Below are 21,252 nucleotides of genomic sequence, written 5' to 3'. Positions count from 1 at the left end.
CCTTAGAAGTTTTTAAGGTCAGGCTTGACAAAGCCCTGGCTGGGATGATTTAATTGGGGTTTGGTCCTGCTTTGAGCAGGGGGTTGGACTAGATGACCTCCTGAGGTCCCTTCCAACCCTGATATTCTATGATTCTATGATTAGGAAACAGGAAGAGTCGGCATTTGGTTCCGAGGATTCAGATGCGGGAGGGACTGGAAAAAGGGAAGATTATAGTTCTAGCTTGTCCACATTTCTCATGCAGTTGAAGGTAACTAAATCTGGGCAAAAGGATGTGCTAAAATTGGAGAGAGTTCATTGACTCTCATTGCTGCATTTAACGAGTGTATTTTCAGTTCTGGTTTTGCCAGCAAGGGCTTTCCACAACCACCTACTCCTTCTTGCCCTTTGTCCTGGGGCAGCCCAAGGAGTCCTTTGTGGGGCTGCAGACACAGCTGGAGAGTTGAGTTCTTGCTGGGGTGACTTATTCTCTTTTCTCTGTCTGCTGTGACTTGCCTCATCTCCATCCGCAGAAGGGCTGGACAGCTGCAGTTTCTTGCTACCACTCATCAGCCAGGAGCTTTGAAAAATGATAGAAAGACAGTAAGGTTGGAAGCTGGCTGCTTGAGTTCACATGCCTCGGGTCCTGAGCAGGCTTGTACAGCCCACGCTGCTGCCCATGCTACCATGGTGTCATTGCTGTTGATACTGAAGCTAACTAGATCAAAGCTAGCTCAGGTATGTCACCACATACTACTGGAACCTGTTACCTGTGCACAGGTAAGAGACTCTTCCTGTTTCTCTATTGCAGGTGATGGAAGTTGCATCTCCAACTGCTGGCAGTGTCCTAGTGGAGCTGTCCCAGCTGCAAATGTTCCAGGTGTGCCGGGAAGTCTCTGTGAGAACTATGTCTCTGTATGGAGAATCAGCTGATTCAGTGCCAGCCCAAATCCCCTCAGCCTTGCTGAAAGCTTCTAGACATTCCTCACTACCACAGACTGTTGTTTCTTCCAGTCTTACTTCCAGACTGATCTGTGGGGAACCCCAGGGCTCTCCTCCCAAGCGAATGCCAGTTACACACTGCACAGCTCCGCTCTTCCCTCCACAGAAGTGTTCCACTGACCGTTCAGATGCCAAATTCGCTGTCCACACCACGCCCAGCTGTGCTAGCTCAGTGAAATGTCTGCCAGGGAAGATGTCCCCACACCTGTGCCTCTCCTCTCTCCGCGTTTCCCCGGTGCAAGTGTTGGGCACATCATCCCCTGTTTCAGACACTGCAAGACATGAGCAGTGTCTGACTTCCCTTCTGCAGCCTGCAGGAGTGGGCGAAGAACCCAGGCCTTCGAGGGCAGCAGCATGGAAGGGCCCTGGTGAAGACATCCAGGCACAGGGGACGGTGAGTGTCTGGGAATCCTGGTCTGAAAAGTGTCATGAATTCTAAGACACTGGAAAGGGAAGGGAAACAGACCTCGTTGGGGGGAGTGGAGAGAATTTACAGGGAAATGACAGAGTGCCATCTTTCTCCTTGTCAGGGGACACACTGTGTGAGAGTGTGTGGGCCTCACGCTGGTGGCAGAATAAAAGGAGAGGATTGCCTGCTTTGGTGTGTGCACAGAACAGGAGAGGACAAATGAACCTCACTGCTCAGCTGCATGTGCACCATCAGATCAGAGAACTGCACCAGCGAGGCAAGAGATAAGAAATGTGGGTGATGGAAAAGGCACCATCATCATTATTATTACAGGTGATGATGATGGTGTTTGTGTGGCATTCACCATCCGTCCATCTCTTATCAGTGCAGGCTTCTGCACATGGTGGTATTGGTCGCTGTGAGCTGTGCTGGGCAGGGTGGGCAGGAAAGGGTACAGAGGCAGTCTGTACAGGCAGCCAGCAAAATAGCTGCAGGGGCGGTAGCTGATCAGGAGTGGGGAACCAGAGTAATGGGTTCCCATAGCACTGAGCAGTCTGAAGTCACTAGCCTGGGGGGGGTCTGTGTACACAGCAGGCAGAGGTGTGACTGCAGCACATACCCAAGCTAGCTTTGGCCTAGCTAGATGGAATAACAATGGGAGTGAAGCTGCAGAGCAGCAGCTGGCTGCTTGAGTCCACATGCCTCGGGTCCTGAGCAGGCTTCTACAGCCCACGCTGCTGCCCATGCTACCATGGTGTCATTGCTGTTGATACTCGAGCTAACTAGATCAAAGCTAGCTCAGGTTTGTCCACATGCTGCAGTCCCATATCTGACTGTAATGTAGACAGGCCCTGGGAGGAAAGGTCTGATCGAGGTGTGAATCTGCCGTTCAGGGGTGCAAAGCACTCTGTGAGGGAGGGTGGCTGGTGGTCTGTGAGGAATTCAGGCTGCAGGCACAGGGCAGAGGAGGCCTGTTAACCTGTGTTGTGCCAGTCACAACTGTGGAGGAGAACCTTTGTCTGTTTGACACTTAGGACAACTCTTTAGGCTTCTCCTTTGGGATAGACTGCGGCATTAGTGCAGGCTGAGAGGTGTAGTTAGCAGGATGCCCCAGTGGTGCCCACTGAAATATTGGCCTATGTACTGATCCCAGTTTCTTCTCTTCCATAAGCTCAGTCTACTTTCTGCCTTTGCTGTCAGCCTACATCTTGAAAACAGAAACAGTCAGTCACTAGCAATGGGTGAGGTCACCTCCAGTGTAATGCCAACCCCAGTAACAAAAAGCTAGAAGGAACTTGCTGCAGAGCCACCTGCAGCAGGGAGTGTTTCCAATGCAAAGCAGAAAGGGGCCACATTAAACTGTGCTCGGGCACTTACATGCCACATGGGCTGAAGGGGTTTAATCCAGGGAGATTGCTTTCATCTTAGTCATGAATGGATGTTTCATACCCACAACTCCACCACTGTTAGTCACGGTCTGTAGTTTGCACTGAAGGGTGCAAAGGATGGAATAGAGGGGAAAGAGATGGGGGTTGAGGGACACAGGCAGAGCTCCAGGGGAGTCCAGGACTAAAGCAGCAGGTTTTGCTGCAGGTCACGATGGGGGTGCATTGCACTGCCAGAGCTGGGTATGACTAGAGTGTCTTGGCAGGGCTGTGTAGGGGAAGCCTCCCTAATCCCCACCTGCACTATGACTGGCTATAGGCAGGGGACCTGACTTTTAGTAGCAGCAAAACTCACTGAAAAGTGTAAGCTCCGGGTTCTCTGTGTCTCGCCCTCCACAACCCCTGGTGACTGCAAAGGCATTTCTCCCTAACCCTTGTTCCGCAAAGATGCTGAGTTCGGGAATGTGTGATCCAGGGCCTGGTACTGAGAAATAATCATGCAGCCAATACTATGAAGCTTCATCTTCCTGGACAAAACAGTTTCTTTTTCAGGAGGAGCTCTCTGTAGGCAAAGAACCTGGGCTAGAAAACAGTGATGTGAAGATGCTCATGGAGACCTGCCACGCATGCTCTGTGGAGGAGCGGTTGAAAGAGTCAACCGTTGACAGAGAGAGGAAGGCAAATGAGCAGTGCTTGAGTCCAGAGCCTCAGCTCTCCACCCACCAGGCCGAGGTGGGTGTGGACAGTTGCAGAGACTCAGACAGGAATGGAAGCTCTGTGCAGGAATTCCTAAGAGTGTCCCCTGGAAAGAAACTGATGAAAGAAATTTCCCGAGGAGACTCTTCTCTGATGGCGCCCAAAGTCAAAAGAGAGGTTTGTGTTACTCCAGGAGAATTTCGGTCTAAGGGGCCATTGTTTTTGAACCCCAGAGCTGCAAGTGCATCATGCAGAGTCCTGTGCAATGTATAGGAGCCCAGTTCTTCCCCGCAGATACGATGCTCTGCATGATTTTTCTTTTTGCCCACATAAGTTGCTCTCTATCTCCATTCTGCTCTCTTGTCTCCTGCCATGCTTATGATAGCTATCCTTAGGCAGAAGGGGAAGTGCAGCTTTGTACGTTGCTGAAATGGTGAGCCAGTCTCAGAGGTCTGAGTTCTACATCAGAGGTTTTTCTTTTCAATAGCAGGAAGAGAAAATAACAGAAGCAGGAAAACGGCAGCTGAATCTGCTTGCGGAGCACAGCCGCAGCTCTGACCTGTCAGATATTTTGGAGGAGGAGGAGGAGGAGGACCTATGCTCAGACCTGCAGGGAGAAAAGCAGTGGGACCCAAGGGCTTACTGCAGCGGAGAGAATGGGGGAAAGGTAACTTCCGGCAATGTCACCTTACTAGTGCGTTTGAGTGGACTCATTCCATTACATTAGCGAGTAAGAGGGGCCACCTCACTAAGCCCAGATGCTCTCAGCAGCTGTTTGCTAATCTCCTACTCTCAGAGCTCTCCATCTTACAGGCTCATGTCCTCTCCCACTAGCTGGGATACCCGTTTGTTGTAGAAGGGAAGGGATGGGTGTGAGAAATAAACTCTGGAGTCAAATGGGTAAGTAGTTCAAACATGTTTTATTCAGCTGGAACAATACAAAAGGTACTGCAAAGGTAACACTATAGGCTGAGATCCTGTCCCCATTGGAATCAATTGCAAAACTTCCATAGACGTCACTGGGACTTGGATTTGACCCCTAATATATAAATAACAGTGACTGTTCAATAAATTAGTACTCAGATTTGTGTAAAAATACAAATAATCTGTAATGTTCACAAATTTATAGAGCCCATACAAAACTGATATGAAGGTGGCATTAAAGCTCCAGTCCTGCAAATGGTCATGCACACGAGTAACTATCTGCACATGATTGCAGTTGGACTTCTCCTGGGCATAAAGCGAAGCGCACAGATAGATGAGTGCAGGCTCGTGGCCTGAGGTTATACGGGTAGGCTCTGAAAAGTGAGGAAATGTCAGCTAAGTTCACACACACGATATGAGAAGTAGCATGTGATGCTGAAATGAAAGACTCCATTGTAGTTATTCACCGTCAGCTGGGAAGAGAGTTAAGATTGTGTATGACTGAAAAATGGCATTTGACCACATAAATGATTGCTGCGATGAATAAACACAAAGGGTTAGAATATGGTTGTGCATGCAAAGTGGTCTTCAAGCAAGCTGGAAAGACTTGCAGAAAATGCTCTTTGGTCAGTGCCTGAGGCCATTTGAATTCCTTTTACAGTTCCAAAAGGTAGCTACAATTAGCCGATCTGGGGGTATGTGACTGGCAGCTTGCATTGCTGCTGCGATGAAGCTGCTGAGGAGAAACAGTTAGCAGAGGGCAATGTGATGAATCTGCTGAGGTTCCATCTGCTGCTGCTGTTTTCCTCCTGCTCAGGAGGCACGTAGGTGGCTGGTGGGAATCATAGAATATCAGGATTGGAAGGGACCTCAGGAGGTCATCTACTCCAACCCCCTGCTCAAAGCAGGACCAATCCCCAATTTTTGCCCCAGTCCCCTAGATGGCCCCCTCAAGGATTGAACTCACAACCCTGGGCTTAGCAGGCCAATGCTCCAACCACTGAGCTATCCCTCGGTTCAGGGCGGCTGGCAGGCCAGTTGGGAAGAAGTGTGTCTAGCTGACTGTAGGACTGCAGTAGCTGGAGGTAGTGGGCTTGCCTGGGAAGGCGCTACTGGGGTTTGGCCTACACAGCAGCCTGGCAGCTCCACGCCGGGGGAACAAGGCCCCTACTGCTGAACAGGGGTTTTACCACTTCAGGGTGAACTGTGAAGCAAAGCGCTTGACTTGTATTCTGCCCAGAACCTCTGTCACGTGGGCACTGGGCCGCAAGGTGTTGCTGTTTTTAAAAAGCTCTGCGTGGTGGTTTCATTAAGAAACTAGAATGATACAAATCAACATGGAACTTACTCAGTGATTTCGAAACTGGCTAACTGACAGATCTCAAAATGTAATTGTAAATGGGGAATCATCATCAAGCAGGTCTGTTCAAGAGGGCCAGAGCCCTCCCCAAAGTAGGGGGGTCAGGAGCCCCTGCTCCTGAGGCCCCGCCCCCAGCCAAGCTGGAAGCCAGATCAGGGCCCGGGAGCCCACCCCAAACCCCTCACTGCACTTGGGGCAGGGTGGGGCTGAAAGTAGCCCCCTGCTCGCCCCCCCGACACTGCCCAGGGCAGGTGGAGGGACCCAGGCTCCTCACAGCTGCCCGCACAGCTCTCCACGACTCAGCTCTGGCCGGAGGCTCAGAGTTGCAGCCCGGCCATGATAAGTAGGGTCCTACCAAATTCACAGTCCATTTTGGTCAATTTCACGTTCATAGGATTTTTAAAATCATATATTTCAGGATATCAGATATTTAAATCTGAAATTTCATGGTGCTGTAATTGTAGGGATCCTGACCCAGAAAGAAGTTGTGGGGGGCCGCAAGGTTATTGTGGGGGGTTGCAATACTGCTACCCTTACATCTGTGCTGCTGCAGACGGCGGTGCTGCCTGGAGAACTGGGCAGCTGGAGAGCGCGGCTGCTGGCGGGGAGCCCAGCTCAGAAGCAGCACAGAAGTAAGGGTGGCCTGGTGTGGTATTGCCACCCTTACTTCTGCGCTGCTGCTGGCGGGCTGCTGCCTTCCGAGCGGGGCGCCCGGCCAACAGCCACCAGTCTCCAGCCCCCCAGCTCTGAAGGCAGCGCAGACGTAAAGGTGACAATACTACAACCCCCCTAAAATAACCTTGTGACTTCCTGCAACTCTGCTTTAGGTAAGGACCCCCAATTTGGGAAACGCTGGTGTCCCCTGTGAAATCTGTATAGTATAAGGTAAAAGTACACAAAAGACCATCTTTCACAGGGAGAGACCAGATTTCAATGTCCGTGATGCGTTTTTCGTGGCCGTGAATTTGGTACAGCCCAAATGATAAAAGCCAGCTGGGCAGCTGTGGGGAGCTGCGGTGGACCCCCCACCTGCCCATGGTGCAGGGGACCCGAGCAGCCCCTGGCCCTTATCCCTGCTCACTGGGCTCCAGGCCCAGGGCAGGTGGAGGGTCCATGCCATGGCTTCGCACAGCTGCCCACACAGCTCTTCCCGTGGCTGGGCTGAGGCTCTAAGGCTCCCACCCTGGCCAGAGCTGGGTCGGGGAGAGCCGTGTGGGCAGCTGTGGGGAGCCGGTGTGGAGTCACAAACCCTCTACCTGCCCTCGGCCAGTCGGGGACACCATCCAGGGGTTGCTCTCAGCGCCCCGCCCCCCCATATGCCAGGCAGGTGGAGGGTCCACGCGGCTCCCCACAGCTCCCTGGGTTCCACGCTGGCCTGGCTGAGGGGTGGGGCAGGGCCTTGGGGGTAAGAGGAGGGGAAGGGGTCCGCCCTGGTGAAAAATGGCTGGGCCAGGCCCCCCCCCCCCTCCACTTTCAAAAAGTGGAAGGGCCCTGCCCCCCAAACCCTCCATTCTGGCACCACTGGGTGTGTTTCTAGTGGGGTCACACAGGGATTGGTTCCTGGCCCTATGCCGTTTAACACTTGTATCAGTGACCTGGAAGGAAACATAAAATCATCACTGATAAAGTTTGCAGATGACAGAAAGATGGGGCAGTGGTAAATAATGAAGAAGACAGGCCACAGATGGAGAGTGATCTGGATTGCTTGGTAAACAGGTCACGCACACAATAATGTTTATCAATATGGCCAATTGTAAAGCACACATCTGAGAACAAAGAATGCTTACAGGATGGGGGAACTCTACCCTGGGAACCAGGGACACGGAAAAGACTTGGGGGTCATAGTGGACAATCAGCTGAACATTAACTCCCAGTGCAACGCTGTGGTCAGAAGGGCTAATACAGTCCTTGGATGTATAAACGGGAATATCAGTTAGGAGTAGGTAGGTTATTTTACCTCTGTATTTGGCACTAATGTGGAATACTGTGTTCAGTTCTGATGTCCACACTTGAATAAAGATGTTAAAAAATTGTAGTGGTAGACTCAAGGAGTTCTATCTATTTAGCTTATCAAAGAGCAGGTTAAGGGGTGATTTGATCACAGTCTATAAACACCTACATGGGGAACAGAAATTTGATGATAAAGGATTCTTCAATCTAGCAGAAAAAAGTGTACCATGATCCAGTGGCTAGAAGTGGAAGCTACGCACATTTATACTGGAACAAGGTGCACATTTTTACTAGTGATGGTAAATAACTATTGGAGTAACTTACTAAGCGTCATGGTGGATTCTCCATCACTGACCATTTTTAAATCAGGACTGTTTTTCTAAAGATTTGCTCTGGTTCTAGCACAACCATTGGACTTCAGTCAGGCATTAATGCAGGTAAGTACTATGACTTGCAGGCTGTCAGACTAGATGATCACAGTGGTCCTTTTTGGCCTTAAAAATGCTGAATTTATGGAATACCCTTTCCCAGCTGTCTTCTTTTTGGTGAAGGATTTTAGCACAGTCTTTGGACACTTTGGATGGTGGCATCACAGGAGCCATCTGTGTTGCACTTCTCAGAGCCCCCAGTAGAAAAGGAAAGGGATAGATACTGTTAATGTTAAAAATTAAAACGTAGTAAACCTGTAACGCCCCATCTGGAAGCTGTTGGGTCAAAAGAGCAAGGGGAGCCTCGCAAGTTGGCTGCTCAGAAACAGCCTCATGTTGTTTAGAATGTTTTTTTTAAAGGGAGCCTGAAACAGCTGCTTTGCGGGGGAGAGGGGCACTTCAGCATGGGATGGCTTTAGGGGGTAGGACAGCAGGGGAGATCAGGCAGAAGCTTCCCCTCTGGAGTGCTGCTGTGAGCAGGTGGAAACAGCTGGTGGAGCCTGGAGGGAGACTGCCCAGCATTGGGAGAGAGGCCAGTAGTGAGCAAGGCAGCAACTGGCATTAGAAAGGAAGTGGGGATCCAGTGGATAGGGACCCCAGTGGCTGAGCTGTGTCATCGCAGGGGCACCAGGAACAGAGCTGAAAGGGAGAATGTCCAGTTCAGGACACGCAAGAAAGAAAGAAAGACGGTAGAAATTGTAGGGACAGCCACAAAAGGAACTTTACCTAGCAAGAGGAAAGACAGTGGTCGAAGGGGGAAAGAGGAAAAGTTAAAGGAAGAATTGTACAGTTAACAAAAGGAAAAATAAATAGAGAGTCTCTAAGTAACATAAGCAATTATTAGAAAAAAATATTAAAAAAACAGTGAGAAAAATAAAGATGAAGGAAATGTGAAAGAAGCTATAATAAAAGAGAAATAGAGTTAAGAAATAAGGGGAAAGTCAGCTGTAGTGAAAGTAAGAAAATAGTAAGGACTGTAAAACAAAACATCCAGACAGCATCTTAAAACATGCAGGAATAGAGAAATTGTCAGAGAGCAAAGGGACTGTAAGCCAGAGAGTAGTGGAGGAATAACTGTTCCATCAAGAAGCCACCACATCACATCAAGGAATATGTCTTTCTTTACACTGGAACTCAAAACCATAAACAAAGATTGCAGAAGAGGATTGCTCAAGATATAACTAAACATCCTGGAGAACTTTCCCTCCAAAGTCTGGGCTTAAAGAGACTAAAAACTGAGAAACTGAAAAGGAAACGTATAACAGTGGGGTTTATGTTCTAGTGCATTGTATTTTCTAATTCAAAATTCTGTTTCATAAATGTAAATTGTTACCTATAAAAGGAGTTTAATTAAGATAGTAGGTAATATACAGTAGATAACTAATAGTTTATAGTAGTTTATGGTGACAGGTTTCACAGTGGTAGCCGTGTTAGTCTGTATCAGCAAAAACAACGAGGATCCTTGTGGCACCTTAGAGACTAGCCTAAGCAGTAGTAGTTCTTCGAGTAGTATCCCTATGAGTGCTCCACTGTAGGTGTGTCTGCGCCCCTGTGCTGCTGATTGGAGAATTTCAATAGCAGTCTGTCCTGCCTGTGCAGCTCGAGGCTAGCCAGCGTGCTTGGGCATTCCCTCCTCCGTTCCTTCTCAACCGCCCCTGGTTAGAGATGGAGCTAAGAGCTGTCCATTCAGGGATTGTTAACTCCCTTTAGTTTTGCAAAATTTTAGTTTCCCTTGAAGCTTTTTCCTTTGTTTGTTTTTTGTTGGCTGTGCCAAAAAAAAAAAAAAAAAAGAAGACGAAGAAAGGGTTCGCTCCCCCGGACAAGGGTGTGCCTGACTATCCAGGCTTCAAAAAATGTCTTAGCTGGAAAGAATCCATCCCAGTGATAGATGGACACTCCCACTGCATTCACTGCCTGAGAGAAAAGCACAATCAACAAAAGCGTAGTTGGTGCCAGCAGTTAAAACCCAGGTCCAGGAAGGACCGAGAGTTAAGGATCAAACTCCGGCTCATGGAGTCGGCCTTCAATTGCCAGGGTCCTGGCAAGAGCTATTACCACAACCTTCTATGTCAAAGGCAGGGGATCCCAAGGAGGCGAACCACTCACTCAAGACTGTTAAGAAAAGGTCTGAGAGTCCCCATAGAGAGTCCTGATCGAGCCAGAAATGGTCTCCAGCTCCATCAGTACTGATGGTGTTGAAGATGCCTAAAGTTGGTACCCAGGGCACGTGCAGTACCGAGTCAACAGAGTAAGTCGGTCTGCCAAAGACCCGATGGGCATAGGCAAAGAAATACCGGTATTGAATGGGGCATGAAAGTCATGAAAGATCCACCCCGGAGAAGGCTATGTCGGCGCAGTCATCAGCACCGGTACCAACCCCAGTGCACGTGGCACTGACAGACTGTACGACTAGGTCCGTATCTCCGACTCCATTGGTACAAACCTCTTGGCACCGATAACCACCTGTAACAACGACATCCACATCGCGGATTTCCAGTGAGCAACAGATCTCTTGGTGTCTGACGTACCGGACTCCGGTGCCACGTTCTCCCGGAGCATTGGACTTGATGACATCTCCATGCCACACTCCACCTTTCTCCTCATCGGAGTTGGATAACCCGCCATATGGGACCTAATTTCACCATGAGCACCAGGCATATCACCCACCCAACCCTCAACCTCCATGGTTTGGGCAGCCATGGTACCAGCCACCAGCCCCCTACCCTCAGTGGCCATACTGTGACCCCTGGCAGGCCAGAGGCAACAAGCCTCCCAGGCTTCTAGTTAGACATACCAACAGGCAGGGAAGCACCCTCCTTCAGCTGCGGCTTCAAGGGGTTCAAAACCTCCTGAGCAACCGGGGGAGGAAGTTGGAGCTGAGACAGAGGAGGAAGACACACTTCAAGCTTGTTTCTTGTCATCTTCACCTGACGAGGTGGTGATAAGAACAGCCATACTGGGTAAGACCAAAGGTCCGTCTAGTCCAGTATCCTGTCTTCTGACAGTGGCCAATACCAGGTGCCCCAGAGGGAATGAACAGAACAGGTCATCATCAAGTGATCCATTCCCTGTCACATATTCCCAGCTTCCGGCAAACAGAGCCTAAGGACACCATCCCTGCCCATCCTGGCTAATAGTCATTGATGGACCTATCCTCCATGAACATATCTACTTCTTTTTTGAACCCTGTTATAGTCTTGGCCTACACAACATTCTCTGGCAAGGAGATGCCCCCTCCGCCATCCATGGCAGATGATTTTAAATCATTCCAGGACCTAGCTAGGAGGGTGGCAGAATCCCTGCAAATACAGTTGAATGAAGTGACTGAGCCTCACCACAAACTGATGGACATTTACACTCTTCCATCTCTGCCAGAGTGGCCCTCTTGGTTAATGAGGTGCTCCTGGATTCCGCTAAAGTAATATGGCAGACCCCTGTGTCCATCCTCCTGACATGCAAGCGAGCGGACAAAAAGTATTAGGTGCCGGTGAAGGGCACGGAATTTCTATTCTCACACCCACCTCCCAATTCCATCATTGCAGATGTGGTTAATTCTAGGGCTCGCCAGTGCCAGTTTAAATCCATCCCATGTGACCGAGACCGGAGCATTTGGACCTGTTTGGCAGGAATTCCTATTCATCAGCCACCCTTCAGTTCTGGGTAGCAAATAACCAGGCCTTGCTAGCCAAATATGACTACCAGAATTATGTGAAACTAGATACCTTTATTGAGCAGCTCCCAGACTCCCATAAGGACCAATTCAAGGCCATAATTAACAAGGGCCAGCTGGTGCAGCTAATCTGTGCACATGACTAGTCCTTCCAATCTGCATTAGATGTGGCTGACACGTTCGATTTCCATGGCCATTGTTATGAGAAGGGATTCATGGCTGCATTTTTTTGGCTTTCCTAAAGATGTCAAAACCACGGTGGAGGACCTTCCCTTTGAGGGAATGAAGTTATTTGCCAAAAAGACCGGTGCATCTCTTCACACATAGAAGGATTCTCAGGTGACTGAGTACTAGGGATATTTATGCCGGCCTACATGAGAAAATATAGCCCTCAGCCACTATTTAAGCCACGATCATCGCACTATGTGTCTCAGTACTTGGCACAAAGATCTTACGAGCCACAGAGAAAGAAATAAAGGTTCCTCAAGCGAAAGCAATTGGGACCCCAAGCCACTTCATCTCAGCCCTCTACCTCGAAGAGGCAGTTTTGACGGGTTGGTTGAAGTGCCTGTAGATTATTCTCCTTGCCACTTCACTCTGGGAAACCTCACTCCTCCTTTCAGAGACCGCCCTACCCTGTTGTACAGCACCAGGGAACAAATAACCACCAACAAGTGGGTGCTGGAAATCATCCAGAGGAGATATGCCATCCATTTCTCCTCCTCCTCCCTCCCAAACACCTTTCCCTGTCCCTCTTCAGGGATCTTCTCACGAGAGTTTACTACGTCAAGAGATAAACCATATCCTCAGCATAGAAGCTATAGAACCTGTGTCTATACGTCACAGAGGCAGAGGTTTCTACTCTCTCAACTTCCTGATACCAAAGAGAAAGGAAGAGACCCATACTGAACCTCAGAGTGAGAAATTCAAGACACTCACCCTATCGACAATAATTCCAGCATTAGAGGAAGAAGATTTGTCCTTGGCCCTTGTGTTAGGGGGCTTATTCCTTCACCCACTTACTTCCCTGGTCCTTCTCGCATGAACAGAGAGCAACAATACCCGAAGTCCAAAGGTGCAAACAATTCGATGTTTATTGGGGTGAACTTCCAGCAAGCATAATTCCAGTTTCCTTCCTTAGTATCCTCCTTCCCAGCTCTGACACCACAGAGCCTTACACCTGTGTCCCTGTTCCCATTCCTGCCCTTAGCCAAACATTATTCCAATTTCCTTACCCCCATTCCCTGTTCCCATTTCCCCCTTTAGCAAAACATGATTGCAATTTCCTTACCCCTATTCCCTGTTCCCATTTCCCCTCTTTAGCAAAACATGATTCCAATTTCCGCACCCCCATTCCCTGTTCCCATCCCCCCACCCACACACCCATCCCCTCCCACCCACACCCTTCCTGATTGACTGCAGACTATATAGTAAAACTTGACTTCTGCTTTGCTATACCTTAACCAATCATGTTCCTGAAATTTAACTAACCAATCCTAACATATTGTAACATGATTATGTACCCAATTATATCCCACCACCTTAATTAGTTTACACCCAGCAAAATTAATTATACAGTAGACAGAAACAATCACAGAACCAGACAGAGATTATACAGACAAACAATAGCAAAGTGGGAACTATAATGACGAAACAATACAGAAGTGAGGATTTCACATCCCAGCTATAGATAAGTGAGTTCTTGCCAGACAGGATGCTATCAAACTAAGTTTCCTTTTACATTTTCTAGGCACTTCCCTTTCTGTGGAGGTGATAGGCACTATCAGGACAGGATTGTATCCTAACAGCCCAATAGCACCTTATTTCAATGTGACTAGTTTGGAATGTGAGGATGTGACCATTTGCTTCCCAGCTTATGGCTGCCTCTGTTGCTTAGCCAAAGGCCTTATCCTAAGAACAGGGCCTCAGACTGTCACAGTAAGAGAAGGCCCTTACACCGGCAGACAGTGATTTTGATTTTCTTTTGTACCTCTATAACTAGCCGAGTGATACACCTAAATTCTTAGAGTATAGGCCTTTACAGACAGGCCTGAATATCTATATCCTAACACCTTGACCTTCAAGATGCATATTTCCACATTTCCATCATACCGAGTCTCAGGTGTTATCTCAGATTCACGTTGGGCCAGGACCACTACCAGTAAAGAGTACTACCTTTCGGCCTTTCATCAGCTCCCAGGGTGTTTTCCAAGGCCCTTTCGGTAGTGGTGGCCCTCTTATGCTCTCAAAGCGTCATGATTTATCCTTACCTGGATGATTGCCTTCTCAGGGCACAGTCTTGCATGGAGGCCCAATGAGTCACTCAGGTCACACTGGACCTGTTTCTGAATCTGGGTCTACAGATCAATGAACAAAAATCGACCTTAACACTAGTACAGAGGCTAATTCATAGGCGCCAACCTCGACTCCATTCAGGTGATGGCGTTCCTCCCACATCACAGATTTCTCAGTCTCTCCTTGTTGATGGAGACAGTGCAATCCAGCCCCCAAATTTCGGCCAGACATTGCCTCCAACTTCTGGGGCATACGGCCATGAGCACATCGATTATTGCTCATGCCTACGCATGAGATGTCTCCAAGCATGGTTCAATTTGGTTTACTAGCTGAACAGAGACAACATAAACAAATGTATGTTGATGCCCACCAGGGTCAAACAATCCATGGACATCTGTATGGGATTCCCATCTGCTCAGTCTTCCCCATCTCTACTCCTGACAACCGATGCATCCCCCATAGGATGGGCCGTGCATCTCAATGGTTGCACAATACACGGCAAATGGTTTCTAGCAGAGACATAACTCCATATCCACCTGCTCGAGCTCAGATTGGTAAGAAACACATGCGCTCACTTCCTCCCGCTGATCAAGGACATGCACATGAAGGTCATGACTGACAATATGGCCTGCATGTTCTACGTAAACCAACAGGGAGGTGCCAAGTCTCATTCCTTGTGTGTAGAAGCACTAAAACTATGGAACTGGTCATAGAATCTTAGAATCATAGAATATCAGGGTTAGAAGGGACCTCTGGAGGTCATCTAGTCCAACCCCCTGCTCAAAGCAGGACCAATCCCCAACTAAATCATCCCAGCCAGGGCTTTGTCAAGCCTGACCTTAAAAATATCTAAGGAAGGAGATTCCACCACCTCCCTAGGTAATGCATTCCAGTGTTTCACCACCCTCCTAGTGAAAAAGTTTTTCCTAATATCCAACCTAAACCTCCCCCATTGCAACTTGAGACCATTACTCCTCGTTCTGTCATCAGCTCCCACTGAGAACAGTCTAGATCCATCCTCTTTGGAACCCCCTTTCAGGTAGTTGAAAACAGCTATAAATCCCCCCTCGTTCTTCTCTTCCGCAGACTAAACAATCCCAGTTCCCTCATAAGCCTCTCCTCATGTGTTCCAGTCCCCTAATCATTTTTGTTGCCCTCCGCTGGACTCTTTCCAATTTTTCCACATCCTTCTTGTAGTGTGGGGCCCAAAACTGGACACAGTACTCCAGATGAGGCCTCACCAGTGTCGAATAGAGGGGAACGATCACGTCTCTCGATCTGCTGGCAATGCCCCTACGTATACATCCCAAAATGCCATTGGCCTTCTTGGCAACAAGGGCACACTGTTGACTCATATCCAGCTTCTCGTCCACTGTAACCCCTAGGTCCTTCTCTGCAGAACTGCTGTCGAGCCATTCGGTCCCTAGTCTGTAGCGGTGCATGGGATTCTTCCGTCCTAAGTGCAGGACTCTGCACTTGTCCTTGTTGAACCTCATCAGATTTCTTTTGGCCCAATCCTCTCATTTGTCTAGGTCCCTCTGTAACCTATCCCTACCCTCCAGCGTATCTACCTCTCCTCCCAGTTTAGTGTCACCTGCAAACTTGCTGAGGGTGCAATCCACACCATCCTCCAGATCATTTATGAAGATATTGAACAAAACCGGCCCGAGGACCGACCCTTGGGGCACTCCACTTGATACCAGCTGCCAGCTAGACATGGAGCCATTGATCACTACCCGTTTAGCCCGACAATCTAGCCAACTTTCTATCCACCTTATAGTCCATTCATCCAGCCCATACTTCTTTAACTTGCTGATAAGAATACTGTGGGAGACTGTGTCAAAAGCTTTGCTAAAGTCAAGGAACAACACGTCCACTGCTTTCCCTTCATCCACAGAGCCAGTTATCTCGTCATAGAAGGCAATTAGATTAGTCAGGCATGACTTTCCCTTGGTGAATCCATGCTGACTGTTCCTGATCACTTTCCTCTCCTCTAAGTGCTTCAGAATTGATTCCTTGAGGACCTGCTCCATGGTTTTTCCAGGGACTGAGGTGAGACTGACTGGCCTGTAGTTCCCAGGATCCTCCTTCTTCCCTTTTTTAAAGATGGGCACTACATGAGCCTTTTTCCAGTAGTCCGGGACTTTCCCCGATCGCCATGAGTTTTCAAAGATAATGGCCAATGGCTCTGCAATCACATCCACCAACTCCTTTAGCACTCTCGGATGCAGCGCATCCGGCCCCATGGACTTGTGCTTGTCCAGCTTTTCTAAATAGTCCCGTACCACTTCTTTCTCCACAGAGGGCTGCTCACCTCCTCCCCATGCTGTGCTGCCCAGAGCAGTGGTCTGGGAGCTGACCTTGTTTGTGAAGACAGAGGCAAAAAAAGTATTGAGTACATTAGCTTTTTCCACATCCTCTGTCACTCGGTTGCCTCCCTCATTCAGTAAGGGGCCCACACTTTCCTTGACTTTCTTCTTGTTGCTAACAAACCTGAAGAAACCCTTCTTGTTACTCTTAACATCCTTGCTAGCTGCAACTCCAATTGTGCTTTGGCCTTCCTGATTTCACTCCTGCATGCCCGAGCAATATTTTTATACTCTTCCCTGGTCATTTGTCCAATCTTCCACTTCTTGTAAGCTTCTTTTTTGTGTTTAAGATCAGCAAGGATTTCACTGTGAAGCAAGCTCGTCATCTGCCATATTTACTATTCTTTAAAATACATCCAGCTCTCCTAGACTCCTTTCCCCCTCATGTTATTCTCCCAGGGGATCCTGCCCATCAGTTCCCTGAGGGAGTCAAAGTCTGCTTTTCTGAAGTCCAGGGTCCGTATTCTGCTGCTCTCCTTTCTTCCCTGTGTCAGGATCCTGAACTCAACCATCTCATAGTCACTGCCTCCCAGGTTCCCATCCACTTTTGCTTCCCCTACTAATTCTTCCCGGTTTGTGAGCAGCAGGCCAAGAAGAGCTCTGCCCCTAGTTGGTTCCTCCAGCACTTGCACCAGGAAATTTTCCCCTAGACTTCCCAAAAACTTCCTGGATTTTCTGTGCACTGCTGTATTGCTCTCCCAGCAGATATCAGGGTGATTGAAGTCTCCCATGAGAACCAGGGCCTGCGACCTAGTAACTTCTGTGAGTTGCCAGAAGAAAGCCTCGTCCACCTCATCCCCCTGGTCCGGTGGTGTATAGCAGAGTCCCACCATGACATCACCCTTGTTGCTCACACTTCTAAACTTAATTCAGAGACACTCAGATTTTTCTGCAGTTTCATACATGAGCTCTGAGCAGTCATACAGCTCCCTTACATACAATGCAACTCCCCCACCTTTTCTGCCCTGCCTGTCCTTCCTGAACAGTTTATATCCATCCATGACAGTACTCCAGTCATGTGAGTTATCCCACCAAGTCTCTGTTATTCCAATCACATCATAATTCCTTGACTGTGCCAGGACTTCCAGTTCTCCCTGCTTGTTTCCCAGGCTTCGTGCATTTGTGTATAGGCACTTGATAACTCGCTGATCGTCCCTCTTTCTCAGTATGAGGCAGTCCATCTCCCACAACGGCCTGTTAGTTGCCTACCTACCGGGAATACACAACATGATGGCTGACAGTCTCAGATGCAAATTCCTGCACGACCACGAATAGGAGATAGAGTTGGCGATTCTATATGACACATTCTAACAATAGGGGATGTCAGTAATAGACTTGTTTCCACTCACCAGAACAAGAAATGTCCACAGTACTACTCCAGGGCAGGGATCGGACGACACTCCATGGGAGATGCTGTTCTCATTCCTTGGGAGAAGGGTCTTCTTTACGCCTTTCCCCCATTCCCTCTATTACTGAAAGACCTGTTGAAAATAGAGAGGAAAAAAGCAAACATGATTCTGATTGCCCCCTCCTGGCCCAGGCAGACATGGTATCCTTATCTGTTGCAGCTGGCATTATGTCCACCGATGACTCTCCCGATCACTCCTTACCTGCTGTCACAGAATGAGGAATGCACTCTTGTCAAGGTTCCTTCCCCACTCTGAACTCTAGGGTACAGATGTGGGGACCTGCATGAAAACCTCCTAAGCTTACTTTTACCAGCTTTGGTTGAAACTTCCCCAAGGTACAAACTAATTTTACCCTTTGCCCTTGGACTTCCACTGCCACCACCAAACTTTATCTGGGTTCCTGAAAAAACATAGTTTGGAAACGTCTTTCCCCCCAAAATCCTCCCAACCCTTGCACCCCACTTCCTGGGGAAGATTTGGTAAAAATCCTCACCAATTTGCATAGGTGACCACAGACCCAAACGCTTGGATCTTAGAACAATGAAAAAAACATTCAGTTTCCTTACAGGAAGGCTTTTAATAGAAGTAAAAAAGAATCATCTCTGTAAAATCAGGATGGTAAATATCTTACAAGGTAATTAGATTCAAAACATAGAGAATCCCTCTAGGCAAAACCTTAAGTTACAAAAAAGACACACAGACAGGAATAGTCATTCTATTCAGCACGGCTATTTTCTCAGCCATTAAAAGAAATCATAATCTAGCACATAGCTAGGTAGATTACTTACTAAGTTCTAAGACTCCATTCCTGTTCTGTCCCCGGCAAAAGCATCATACAGACAGACCCAGACTCTTTGTTTTTCTCCCTCCTCCCAGCTTTTGAAAGTATCTTGTCTCCTCATTGGTCATTTTGGTCAGGTGCCAGCGAGGTTACCTTTAGCTTCTTAACCCTTTACAGGTGAGAAGATTTTTTCCTCTGGCCAGGAGGGATTTTAAAGGGGTTTACCCTTCCCTTTATATTTATGACAACTCTCCATCCCAATATGCGGATCCTGTAACTCAAAGTGTGGCTCCTTCATGGTTCCAGCACACAGAAACATCTTGCTCTGAGGAGGTACAGGATGCGCTATTACAGTAAAAAGGGCACTACTCATCATACCTACCTTCAGAAATGGAAGAGGTTCCAGATCTGGTGCAAGCCCAAGGGGTTCACCGCTACTGCAGCCACTTTACTGGTGGTCCTAGACTACCTGTTGACCTTTAAGGAATCGTGTCTCTCTATTAGCTCGCTGAAGGTTCATCTAGCAGCAGTTGCAACCTTCCACCAACAGGTACAAAGCTACTCAGTCTTCTCCCACCGAACTACAAAGAGGTTTCTTAAGGGCATAGCAAACCTCTTCCCTCAACCCAGGCCTCCTGCTCCCCAATGGGACCTCGTTGAGTGTTAAAAAGGACAACCTGACCGCAATTTGAACCCATGGCCACTTGTTCACTAACTAACCTTTCCATGAAGATGGCATTCCTCATTGCCATCACTTCTGCCAGAAGGATAGGGAAGATAGCAGTTTTGATGGCAAATCCCCTTTTTACTGTATTCTTCCCTGACAAGGTCACACTCAGACCACATCTGGAGTTCACTCCTAAAGTGACTTCTGCATTTCATGTGAATCAACTTGTTCAGCTTCCAGCATTTCCAGTTGCAGCAGCACAGGAACCAGCAAACAGAGGCGTTTCATTGGGAGTTCTGTTGGAGGAGAAGGATTTAGGTGAGAAGGCTATGACAGATACAGAGGCAATAGTGGAAGACACAATGGAGATGACTGGCTGTGGAAGCTGCGGTATGTATATGATCCTGGAGGGGGGTACCTGGTAAGAGTTTTGTCTGAATGAAATGCCGTCTAATAGAGCTGATGGAGGAAAAGATCCGAGGATTGGAGATGCAGGTGGAAAGTCTGGTTGAGTTTAGAAGGGGGTTCGAGCAGATTATGGAGCAAAGACATGAGGCAGCTGAAGGGAAAAGCTCAGACTTGCAGATAGAAGCAGGACTGAAGAATTCTGAGGGGAGACTGCTGGGTGAAGAAAGTGGACAGTGGAAGCATGTGACTAAGAGAACCAGGCAGAGGAAAAGATGGGCTAGCGAAGGAGAAATAGAGCTCAAGAATAGGTTTGCAGAGTTGGAAAATGAAGAAGGGGTTCAGCAGGTGGTCACTGAAGGTGGAAGGGTGAGGAAGAAGAGAAGAGCAGCTAGTCCTACAGGAAAAGGGGAAGAGTCAATGGAGACTACACCATATATGAGTCCCAGGAGGATACAGGATGGGTTGAAGAGGGTTACAAGGGAGAATAGGAATAGAAAGAACTTGCAGCCAGAGGGATCAGGGGATAGACTGGAGAATAGCACAGTCACCAGGAAAAGGCAGGTCTACGTGATCGGGACTGTTTACTGAGAAGAATAGACAGGCGTAACTAGAGCTGATCCAGAGAATAGAAGGGTGTGCTGTCTTCCAGGTGCTAAGATACTGTTGCCGGCACCCAGTGCCCAGAGACAAAACAACAGCAGGGGTTCGTTGCCTGGTGTGCGTTACCCAATAAACACAACGGGATGGAGAAGCAGAAAAGTTTATTTGGAATTCCAAAGAAAGGAACAGGGAGAGAAATCTCAAATCCTGCACACCAGAGCAGGTTATTACACACACTTTTATATTCCTTAATGCTACTACGCTACACATCAGCCAATCAAAGCTTTGCACAAATATTCTGCCTTCCTTATATGGGTTACAACAATGTTTATTTTTTGCAACCTTTAACAAGCATTTCTAGCAACTTAAACAACCAGCACATCCTGTCTGGTCTTGTAGCTGTCTCTCCTGTTATCTTTAACTTGGCATCAGCAAACCTTACACTATAAGGCATTATTTACAACTGCAACATTGTTTTAAGAGCAAAAGAGCTTACTCAAACTAGCCAGGCCTGAGTTCTATTAAGGGGGGTTGAAAAGAAGCCCTTAGGCCTACAGCAGGGAGACTTCCTCGACCCTTATGGCCTTCCATCCCCTCGACTTAACTAGTGGCCATACCCTGGGGTCTCCAACAATACGGGATGTAAACCTGAGGTTGAAAAGGATCCTAAAGGGAGCGGGAAAGAATCCCCTAATTATCCTTCATGTGGGAACAAATGATACTGGTAGATTCTCGCTGGAACGTATCAAGGGAGACTATGCTAGGCTGGGGAAGATGCTTAAGGAAATCGAGACTCAAGTGATCTTTAGTGGGATTCTGCCTGTTCCTAGAGAAGGGCAACAAAGGTGTGACAAGATTATGACTATCAATAGATGGCTTAGGCAGTGGTGGTATAAGGTGGGCGTTAGGATGTATGGCCA

The 21,252-nt window shown here is 48.2% G+C and overlaps 1 protein-coding gene across 19 annotated transcripts in view; it reads left to right on the top strand.

Moving 5' to 3' along the window:
* TSPOAP1 (TSPO associated protein 1) overlaps window positions 1-21,252 on the top strand; it is a 231,462-nt gene that overhangs the window by 164,030 nt on the left and 46,180 nt on the right. For 15 of the 19 annotated variants that reach the window (XR_006286347.1, XR_006286348.1, XR_006286349.1 and 12 more), the window contains 3 exons: window positions 791-1,375; window positions 3,328-3,648; window positions 3,959-4,138. Coding sequence is in view for 16 of the 19 variants with exons in the window: in XM_043531296.1 (XP_043387231.1) it covers window positions 791-1,375; window positions 3,328-3,648; window positions 3,959-4,138 (1,086 nt within the window). In the remaining 3 variants the exon portion in view is untranslated. The remainder of the gene's footprint in view (window positions 1-790; window positions 1,376-3,327; window positions 3,649-3,958; window positions 4,139-21,252) is intronic. The other 4 variants (XM_037880540.2, XM_043531301.1, XM_043531302.1 and 1 more) reach the window with 2 other exon arrangements.

This window comes from Chelonia mydas, chromosome 17, assembly GCF_015237465.2.
Source record: "Chelonia mydas isolate rCheMyd1 chromosome 17, rCheMyd1.pri.v2, whole genome shotgun sequence".
Classification (NCBI taxonomy): Eukaryota; Metazoa; Chordata; order Testudines; family Cheloniidae; genus Chelonia; species Chelonia mydas.
The sequence above is the reverse complement of the archived record's forward strand: the minus strand, read 5'-3'. Positions and strand labels throughout refer to the sequence as shown.